We start from the raw sequence: 10655 nt of genomic DNA, 5'->3' as shown, positions 1-10655 counted from the left end.
GGGACACTACGGGCAATTTAGCATGGCCAATCCACCTAACCTGCACATCTTTGGACTGTGGGAGGAAACCGGAGCACCCGGAGGAAACCCACGCACACACGGGGAGGATGTGCAGACTCCACACAGACAGTGACCCAGCCGGGAATCGAACCTGGGACCCTGGAGCTGTGAAGCAGCTCCAGCTAATTTCAGGCAACTTCCCGGATGGCTTCGGGACATTAGGAACTGCCTTCCTAACGGCACTGTGCATGTACCTACACCACATGGACTACAGCGGTTCAAGGAGGGGGCTCACCCCACCTTCGCAACGGCAATGAAGGATGGGCAATAAATGCTGGCCTGGCAAGCGATGCCCACATCCTGTGAATTAAGAATTTAAAAAAATTGAGCATGTGGTTTTCTCCCAGTGTGGAGTGAGCGTGTGCATTCTGTAATCAATGTACAGCTACTGGACATGTTTCTGATCTGTGTATGGTCTGCTGGTATGACTATTTATGATCTGTGAACTGTCATTGGACAAATTTAAATAAAAGCACCAGAACCTTCCGCAACCGGTGGGTGCCACGAGGGCTAGGATGTACCATCACCCCTGGGAATTACACTTTGATTACATTTATAAGTTTCCTTTTGATGCTTTCTTTTAATGACAGTGGCCCACCAGGGGCTGTAACCTTTGTTTAATGTATTGATTATTGATTTCTTACAAAGAGAGTATAAAAGGACCAGAACAGATCCGATTTACACTCGTCTCATACCTTCAATTATTGCCTGCTTTCCAAAATCATGAGAAACAAAAGTTATTTCATTTTTAATTCTTCAAGGAAATTCTCCTCAGGAAATGAACAATGCAATATAGCAATTTGCTTCAGTCACTTACTTTTATCAAATAATACCTTTCCGCCCTCATTTATTTGAGGATCGTTTATCCACCTTTTTTCTTTGATCCTGTTTTTTCACATCGGAGACAGTTTTCTGGAATTTATGATGTAGGAACAGTCAGCGATGGGATGGATGGAAATTTGCGGCAATGCGTTCAGGTTCTGAGGGTGTGCTTTCCATGTGTGAAGAGCCTTATTTGCCAGGAGTTAACAACCACTCAGCTCCATTCCTCAGATGCGAGTCAGTGCGAAAATGTGTTTGGCTTCAGGCCAGTGTTTCCTCACCCCTGTCTAGTCAACCTTTGGACTTTGGGTCATTAATTCAGAAACATATGGTGACTACTCCTCCTCCATGTCTGGTGCAAGTTCTTGTACTCCAAGAGGCCCCGTGACAAAAAGGTCGCTTATTCATCTGGGTCAGCTCCGCATTTCCTTTGAAACTCCTGCCCATGTTCTCGGATCCACTTGTTAGCCACTGAAAGGTTTTTTTTCCCAAAGAAGAACAATTGTTTAACATCTTCGTATTAAAAGAATTGCACTTTTCCATTCCAGTTAAACAAACCACCAGGAAGGAAATACCAGCAACAACTATTCTTAACCATTCATTGAAATTTAATTAAAATGGCAAATGTTAAGAACTATTAAAAAAGAAAAACATATATTAATTGTGTTTCCCCCATACAACCTGCTCGTCTTAACCCAAAGTTGCTTAATTCAATTTACCTTTTTGTTACACATTTTTGCAATAATTCACCATTTTGGTGTTTATTTTATATTGTTTAATTAAAAGTATGGGATCATTCGAAAGTCCAAAGATGTGCAGGTTAGGTTTATTGGCCAAGCTGAATTGTCCCTGAGTGTCCAAAGAGATGCAGGTTAGTTTATGGGGATAGGGTTAGTTGGGCGGAGGAGTGGGCCTAGGTAGGGTACTCTTTCAGTGAGTCAATGCAGACTCGATGGGCTGAAAGGCCTCCTTCTGGGATTCTATGAATTCAGTTTTAGTGCCAAATCTAACTAATATCAGGAATAGTTGGGAGTGACGTCTGGGTAATGTGTCGCTTAATTCATTGGCTCCCTATTAATGCTGCTGTTTTTGCATCCAGATGGATCAGATAATGAGATAAAGTTTTAGGAGGTAAGTGCTTTTCCAGCTCTGCTTGTGGGAAGAACAGGAGGAACTTCCATGATGTCTTCCACTCCACCATCTGTGGGACTGATCATACAATCTCTCAAACTCCCCTGTGGTTTACCCCCACCTTACCCCCAGGAAATTTTAGATTCTCAACCCATGATCCCTCCCTATGAACTTTAGCCCCCATGATCTATCCCTCCTGCCTCTCCAATGTGCTTGGAGATTACCTGCCTCCTCCCCCTGAATGATCCGCAGTCTTCTTCAGTGCCGGTGAACATCCCCAGCAATTGCCAGCTTCCTCGCCAATGAGCTGACAGCCCCATGCCCCCCCCCCCCCCCCCCCCCCTCCAATCTGGCTGGCTGCAAGGCAAAAAATTGATTCAAACATTGCAGTGAGGTCCTGCTGTTAATTTTGACAGGACCTCCAACTTCCTTAAACATCCGGATGACAGAGTACAAAAACAGCAAACCTATGATAAACTTTTAGAAATCCCTGGTTACGGTTCAGCTAGATATCATGGTTAATTCTAGGCAGCACTGTTTAGGATGTCTTTGGACTGGGCACAGAGGAGATCTACCAGGATGGTACCTGGAATGAGGGACTTCAGTTACTTGGAGAGATTGGGGACTGTCCACCTTCTTGGAGCAGAGAAGACCGTGGGGAGATTTAAGCAAGGCATTCAAAATTCTGTGGTGGAAACTTTTTATATTTAGAACATAGAACATAGAACAGTACAGCACAGAACAGGCCCTTCGGCCCTCAATGTTGTGCCGAGCCATGATCACCCTACTCAAACCCACGTATCCACCCTATACCCGTAACCCAACAACCCCCCCCTTAACCTTACTTTTATTAGGACACTACGGGCAATTTAGCATGGCCAATCCACCTAACCCGCACATCTTTGGACTGTGGGAGGAAACCGGAGCACCCGGAGGAAACCCACGCACACAGGGGGAGGATGTGCAGACTCCACACAGACAGTGACCCAGCCGGGAATCGAACCTGGGGCCCTGGAGCTGTGAAGCATTTATGCTAACCACCATGCTACCGTCCTGCCCTTTCTAGATTTCTAGATCAATGCTGATGACCCTGAATTAAACCATGTCTATTCAGCTGAGTATTCATTTTTTAATTACTCAATTATGGGATGTGGGTGTTGCTGGCTGGGCCAGAATTAATTGCCCAAAACGAATTGCCCTTGAGAAGCTGGTGGTGGGCCGCTTCATGAACCACTACAGTCCCTGAGGTGTAGATACATCCATAGTGCTATTAGGCATGGGGTTCCAGGATTTTGACACAGCGGCAGTGAAGGAACAGCGATATGTTTCCAAGTCAGAATGGTAAGTGACTTGGAGGGGAACCTCCAGGTAGTGGTGTTCCCACCTGTCTGTTTCTCTTGTCCTTCCAGATGGGTTTGGAAGGTGCTGCCTAAGTAGCCTTGGTGAGTTAATGCAGAGCATCATGTAGATGGGACACACTGCTGCCAACTGAGCATCAGGGGTGGAGAGAGTAAATCCATGGAATCCCTCCAGTGCAGATGAAGGCCATTCAGCCAATCAAGTTTACACCAACTCTCAAAGAATACCCTACATAGGCCCACCTCACCGTCCAATCCCCCTCACCCCACACGTGGCCAATCCACCTAACCCTAACCTGCACATCTTTGGAATGTTAGTGGAAAGGGCGCCAATCAAGTGGGCTGCTTTGCCCTGGATGGTGTTGGGCTTCCTGAGTGTTGTTGGAGCTGTACTCACTCAGGCAAGTGGGGTATATTTAATCACACTCCGGACTTGTACCTTGCAGATGGTGGGAAAGCTTTGGGGAATCAGGAGGTGAGTTACTCGTCACAACATTCCTAGCCTCTGACCTGTTCTTCTAGTCACTGTATTTATAGGGCTAGTATAGTTCAGTTTCTGATTAATGATAACCCCTGGATGTTGATATTCGGGGACTCAGCAATAGTAATGCCATTGATGTCAAATGGTGGTGGTTTGATTCTCTTTTCTTGGAGATGGTCAGTGCCTGGTACTTTTGTGATGCAGATATAACTTGTCACTTGTCAGCTGAAGCCTGGATATTGTCCAGGTCTTGCTGCATTTGGACATGGGCTGTTTCATTATCTGAGGAGACACGAATGATACTGAACATTGTGCAGTCATCCGCAAACATCCCTACTTCTAACATTATGATGGATGGAAGGCCATTGATGAAGCAGCTGAAGATGGTTGGACCTAGGACACTATATTGGAGGAACCCCTGCAGCAATGTCCTGGAGTTGATCATTGACCTCCAACCACCACAACCATCTTCCTTTGTGCCAGGTATGACTCCACCCAGCAGAGGGTTTCCCCCCTGATTCCCATTGACTCCAGTTTAGCTGAGGCGCCTTGATGCCATACTTGGTCAAATGCTGCCTTGATGCCAAGGACAGTCACTCTCACCTTGCCTCTGGAATTTAGCTCTGTTGTCCACGTTTAAACCAAGGCTGTAATTAGGCCTGCAGCTGAATGGCCCTGGCAGAACCTATGCGTCCGTGAGCAGGTTATTTCAGAGTAAGTGTCACTTGATAACACTGTTGATGACTCCTTCTTTCAACTTCATCCCACGGTATCAGCTTACCCACACTATAGGTAAGCTAACTGGACTGTGGTTACCTAGTTTGCCATTTTCTGAACAGTATAATATGGGCAACTTTCCAATTCTCTTGCCTAACCTCCATGTTTGATCTATTTGCTGATTTCCCTCGAATTTTCTAATTAAGAGGCATGAATCAGGACCTGCTGCCTTTTCCACATAAGGCGCCATTTCTGGATCTTACTGGTACGGGTGTAAATCCAGTAATGGGGCGCTAAATCTCCCCCCCCCCCCCCCCCCCCCCAGGGAGTGCAGCACCACCCTCCCCCCCCCCCCCCCCCCCCCCCCCAGTGTCCGACGGTCAGGTTGAGAGAAACACGTCGGTGTTCAGCCACTTAGGGCACGATCTAGCAGCCATGTCACACATGACTGGGAGTGTGACATGGCCGTCAGACGGGTGAGGCCTCCCTTGGGCTTCCCGGCGGCAGCCACTATGCCTCGTGGGAGCTACTAAGTCCTGCGAGGCGGCACAACCAGAATCCAGTCCACAATGGCCGAGAACAAGCCACGCTCGCTTAAGTAGACTAAGGCCTAATCACCCGGGATCTACCAGCCTCCCAGAATCCAGCGGCCTCCCAGGGAGTCTAGTCGGGCTCCTTTCAGTACTGGTCCACATCACAATAACCTTGGGGCACCTGGGGCATGCCAGTGATAGCAGCAAATCTAGCAGTCCAGACATCCTGGTGGGCCTGGTCCAGGTTAAGGTGGATGTGAATACTGCACAGAGCATCTCTCACATCTTGGATGCACCTGTGCGCAGCCATTCACAAAATCCAGCACATAGAACATACAGTGCAGAAGGAGATTGTCATAATATACATCTATGTATATAATGGAGTGCAGACAGGCAGTGATTGACACACAGGATGACCAGTAAGCACACAGAACACAGCAGCCAATCACCAGTCAGGACACGACCACTATAAAGCCAGAGGGCACTAGGTTTCCCGCTCTCTCGGGACACAGCCTCTGAGATAGTCCGAGCTTGTGAGCTAGCCAGTGCAAACACCATGCAGTAAGTCTGGTCAGGCTAGTGTCAGGTCTCCATTCAAGTCAGCATAGTGTCAACCCACAGTTGAACTTGTATTATAGATTAGATGTTAAATGAAATTGTGTTGCATCTCATCAAGTGTTGGAAGTCTGACTCTCACTACACTGCATCAAGTGCAGTCCACATCGACCCAGCCAATCCAACACATCAGAGACCATTCGGCTCATCGAGTCTCCACCGACGCATTTAAGCCCTCTCTTCCACCCTATCCCCGTAACCCAATAACCCCTCCTAACCATTTTGGACACGAAGGGCAATTTAGCACGGCCAATCCACCTAGCCTGCACGTCTTTGGATTGTGGGAGGAAACCTGGGCATCCGGAGGAAACCCACACAGACACGGGGAGAATGTACAGACTCCGCACCTGCTCAAGCCCTGGAACGAACCAGAGGCAAAGAAGGGGAAGTCGTCAACCTGACAATCACCAGGAGCGGTTGTTCTCTTCCTAACCGTCGCAGTACCAGGTCTGCCACCTTCTGACACAGGCGACGCACGGTATCTTTGGTGAGGCAGAGTCGACGGCGCATACGCGGTCAGGAACCTCCTCGAAGGACAAGCCCCCACGGTAGAAACGTGGCCTGATGTGGCGCCGCCTTTGTACCTCCTCCTCGGCCTGGTGGACGGCCGGCACTTGAACCTCACCATCTGCTGCAGGGTCTCCCTGGGCTGGATCTGGTGCTCTCGCCACCGTACATCAGCTACTGCCGCAACAGCCAAGCAGATAGCTAGCATGGCCGGCTGACTCCTGGCTAGGAGGGGTGGAGCATAACGGGGAGGGTTGAGATTTGGGTTTCCAGCCCGTTAATTGTGTCATGATATGCAAACATGCAACCAATAACACTTAGAATAGGACATAACCAATGGGCAGTCAGGACACTCAGAGGTGGCATCACCACAAGGGGGCATGACATAAACACTATAAAAGGGATGAGGCACTCACACCATCCCTTTCCACAGACAGATAACTAGAGAGTTAGACAGGGTTGATCAGCAGCATCACACCCCATCCTGGACAAATTCGACAGCCACAGCGAAGTGGACACTAATGAAATCTTCGAGCGTGACATCTTTAAGCAGAGGATGCAAGGTAAAGATGAATCCTTCAACTCCTACCTAACTAACCTTAGACTGCTAGCGCAATCCTGCAAATTCAGTGATATCACTGACTCCATGATCAGAGATCAAATCGTTTTGAGTCCACTCTGATCCTCTGCGAGAGCAATTGTTGAAAATCAAGCACATGACCCTGCCAGTCGCGATTGAAACGTGTACTGTGCATGAGCTCTCTGAAAATCGCTATTCACAGTACAAAAGGGCAGAAAGTGAAAAACAAGCCTCCCACGAGGTGGAGTGTGTTCAGGCCGTCTCCCGGATGCAGCATCTCCACATTCACGAAAGCGGCCATTTCGCGCGCTCTTCCCAGGGCCCAACGCATGCGCAATGCGATCGGGAACACGAAGCAGCCGAAAACCGCACTGCGCAGGTGCAGACGTCCGAGAACTGCACCGCGCATGCGCAACGACGCACTGAGCGTCATGGCACTGATGTCCTGATGTGTGTGAACTGCGGCACCGCCCATTTTTTAAAAAACTGCCCTGCAAGAGGCAAAGACTGTTTAAACTGTGGGAAACCAAACCACTATGCAGCCCTGTGCAGATCTGCACCACCAATCAGGAGCCAGCGCTCCCAATTCTGACAGCGGCGCATCAGAAGTGTGCAACACCGAATGCATGACTCTGACCCAGGCAATGCGATGGATCCAGATGATGAATATCTGGACAACACTTACCCAGTGGGCATTATTGCAAAGTGCGAATACGCCACACCGGACACATCGCGAGTCCAATCAATCCTGACCGTGGATTCCGAGGACGAATGGCATGAAGTGAGGAAGGTCAACCACTGCCCCATCCAGTTCAAACTGGACACAGGTGCCTCCGCCAACCTGATTTCGCAGGTGGACTTCAAGAGAATCAAGAAGCCCCCCACAATCCTTCCAGCTGCCTGCAAACTCCTGGGCTACAATGGAAACACAATCAAGGCACTGGGGTCCTGCCGTCTGCAGGTGTCCAGCTGACACACACAAGCAAGTTTACCCTTTGAGATTGTTAAACCAGACAGGGCATCCCTGCTAGTTGCGCATGCCTGCAAGCAACTGAACCTCATTCAAAGGGTCTACATCACGACGCCGTCCCATTCGGATCTTCAGGCCAGCATCAACGTCATCCTAACCCAGTACCCAGATGTATTTAGCGGGATGGGCACGCTGCCATACGAGTACAAGATTCTACTGCGCCCTGATGCCATGCCAGTGGTCCACGCACCACGGGGTGTCCCTGCTCCACTGAGAGAGCGTCTGAAGGCAGAGCTCACGCGTCTACAACAAAAAGGCATCATCTCCAAGGACACGGAACCAACCGACTGGGTCAGCACGATGGTATGCATAAAGAAGCCTTTGGGGGACCTACGCATCTGCATTGACCCCAAGGATCTAAACAAAAACATTATGCGAAAACATTACTCCATCCCGAAGAGGGAAGAAATCACGAGTGAGTTGGCACATGTGTGCTTCTTCACAAAATTGGACGCATCCCAAGGATTTTGAAAAATCCTTTTGGCAGATTCTGCCACAACCGAATATCATTTGGCATCATCTCGGCATCAGAAATTTTCCATCGCATCATGCAACACATGATGGAGGGAATAGAAGGGGTTCGTGTCTACGTTGACAATATCATAATCTGTCCACAACCCCAGAGGAACATGTGTCGCGACTCAAGAAAGTATTCCGATGCATACATGAACATGGCCTCAAGCTAAACAGGTCCGAGTGCTGTTTTGGGACATCCACACTGAAGTTCCTGGGCGATCAGATTTCGCAACACAATGTGCGCCCGGACACAGACAAAATGAAAGCCACCAAGGCAATGAAAGTCCCCGAGGACAAGAAGACAGTACTGCGCTTCCTGGGCCCATTTGGCCCTACGCAACCTGGTGAAAAAATCCACTGCCTTTGAGTGGAACGCGGAGCACAGAACAGAGTGGCTGGAGCGGGAAGCCAAGCTCATCACTGCACCCGTCCTTGCATTCTTTGACCCAGACCGAGAGACCAAGATATCCGTAGATGCGAGTCAGGATGGCATTGGGGCGGTGTTGCTTCAAAGAGACGACACGTCCTCCTGGGTAACAGTCGTATACGCGTCATGGGCAATGACACCCACTGAGACCAGATATACTGTTGCCATTGTTCATCAGTGCTGGACGGACTGAATGTTTGTGGAAGGGGTAGCAATCAAGCGGCTGCTTTGTCCTGGATGGTGCCCAGCTTCTTGAATGTTGTTGGAGCTACGCTCATCCAGGCAAGTGGAGTGCCAGAGGTGGGGCCTCGTGGGTGCCCCATGGTGGGGTATGCCGATGTTTGGCATTTGAGGGGGGGGGGGCAGTGGGGGGAGCGGACACTGAGGGAAGTGGGGATTCTGGCGAGGATTGTCAGTGGGATGGGGGGGGGGGGGGGGGGAGGGTTGTCGGCGATTAATGTCAGGGGGCGATTTTCCGGCAATAAATGTTGTGGGGGGAGGGTCGGTGGTAATGAATGTCTGGAGGCGGGTGGGGGGGGGGGGGGTTTGAAGGGGATGCTGCCGGTGAATGTTGTGGGGGGTGGGATTTGCCGGCGATGAGTATTGGGCAGGCAGGGTTGGAGGGGATGCCAGGGATGAATGTTGGGGGGGCTGGAGAGTCTCCAAGACATGGGCTGGGAATCGCTAGTCTGCAGCGCTGCTCAGGGTGCCATTTAAAGATGGCGCCCCTGATCTCTTTTGGAGCTGGATCCCGGTTCTATGATGCCCGCCTAACCAGAGTGGCAGCGTAAACCACATCCACTCACTTTTTTTTTGACAAAGAGGTTTGTCCACAGGTCCCTGAAGGTGGCAGGACAGGGGAATAAGGTAGTTAAGAAGACATTTGAGACGCTGGTCTTTGTCAGTTCTGGCACAGATTATAAATGTAGGAAGGTTATGTTGGATCTGTACAGGATCTTGGTTAGGCCACAGCAGGAGTACTGGGTTCAATTCTGGTCACTGCACTGTAGGAAGAATGTGATTGCATTGGAGAGGGTGCAGAGGAGATTCACCAGGATGTTTCATAGAATCCCTACACTACAGAAGGAGGCCATTTGGCCCATCGAATCTGCACCGACCCTTCGAATGAGCACACTACCCATTTCCACCCCACTCCATCCCCATAATTCCGTAACTGAACCTGCACATCCCTGGACACCAAGGGGAAATTTAGCATGGCCAGCCCATCTAACCCGTACATCTTTGGACTGGGGGAGGAAACTGGAGCACTTAGAGGAAGCCCACGCAGACACGGGGAGAATGTATAAACTCCACACAGACAGTGGCCCAAGGCCGGAATTGAATCTGGGTCCCTGGCGCTGTGAGGCAACAGTGCTAACCACTGTGTCGCACCAAATGTTGCCTGGGATGGAGCACTTGAGACGTGAGGCTGGATAGGCTCAGGTTGTTTTCTTTAGAGCAGAGAAGGCTGAAGGGAGACCTGATTGAGATGCAGAGGATAATGAGGGGTATGGAGAGGGTGGATAGAAACCCCTAGGTTGAAGGGTCAATAATGAGGGGCCACCCTAACTAGACTCCTCAGAATCTTATATGTTTCAATCAAGTTGCCTCTTAATCTCCTAAATTCCAATGGCTACTTTAGGGCAGCACGGTAGCACAAGTGGATAGCACTGTGGCTTCACAGCGCCAGAGTCCCAGGATCGATTCCCTGCTGGGTCACTGTCTGTGTGGAGTTTACACGTTCTCCCCGTGTCTGCGTGGGTTTCCTCCGGGTGCTCCGGTTTCCTCCCACAATCCAAAGGCATGCAGGTTAGGTGGATTGGCCATGACAAATTGCCCTTAGTGACCAAAAAGGTTAGGAGGGGTTATTGGGTTACG

The 10655-nt window shown here is 49.8% G+C and overlaps 1 protein-coding gene across 1 annotated transcript in view; it reads right to left on the bottom strand.

The window, feature by feature from the left end:
* Positions 1 to 776: 776 nt before the first annotated feature.
* p4ha3 (prolyl 4-hydroxylase, alpha polypeptide III) overlaps positions 777 to 10655 on the bottom strand; it is a 107373-nt gene continuing 97494 nt past the window's right edge. Inside the window, exon 13 of the mRNA XM_038818840.1 lies at positions 777 to 1353. Within this exon, the coding sequence (XP_038674768.1) occupies positions 1283 to 1353 (71 nt within the window). The 3' untranslated portion in view covers positions 777 to 1282. The remainder of the gene's footprint in view (positions 1354 to 10655) is intronic.

This window comes from Scyliorhinus canicula, chromosome 14 (genome assembly GCF_902713615.1).
Source record: "Scyliorhinus canicula chromosome 14, sScyCan1.1, whole genome shotgun sequence".
NCBI lineage: Eukaryota > Metazoa > Chordata > Chondrichthyes > Carcharhiniformes > Scyliorhinidae > Scyliorhinus > Scyliorhinus canicula.
This window is presented reverse-complemented; position numbering and strand designations above follow the sequence as displayed.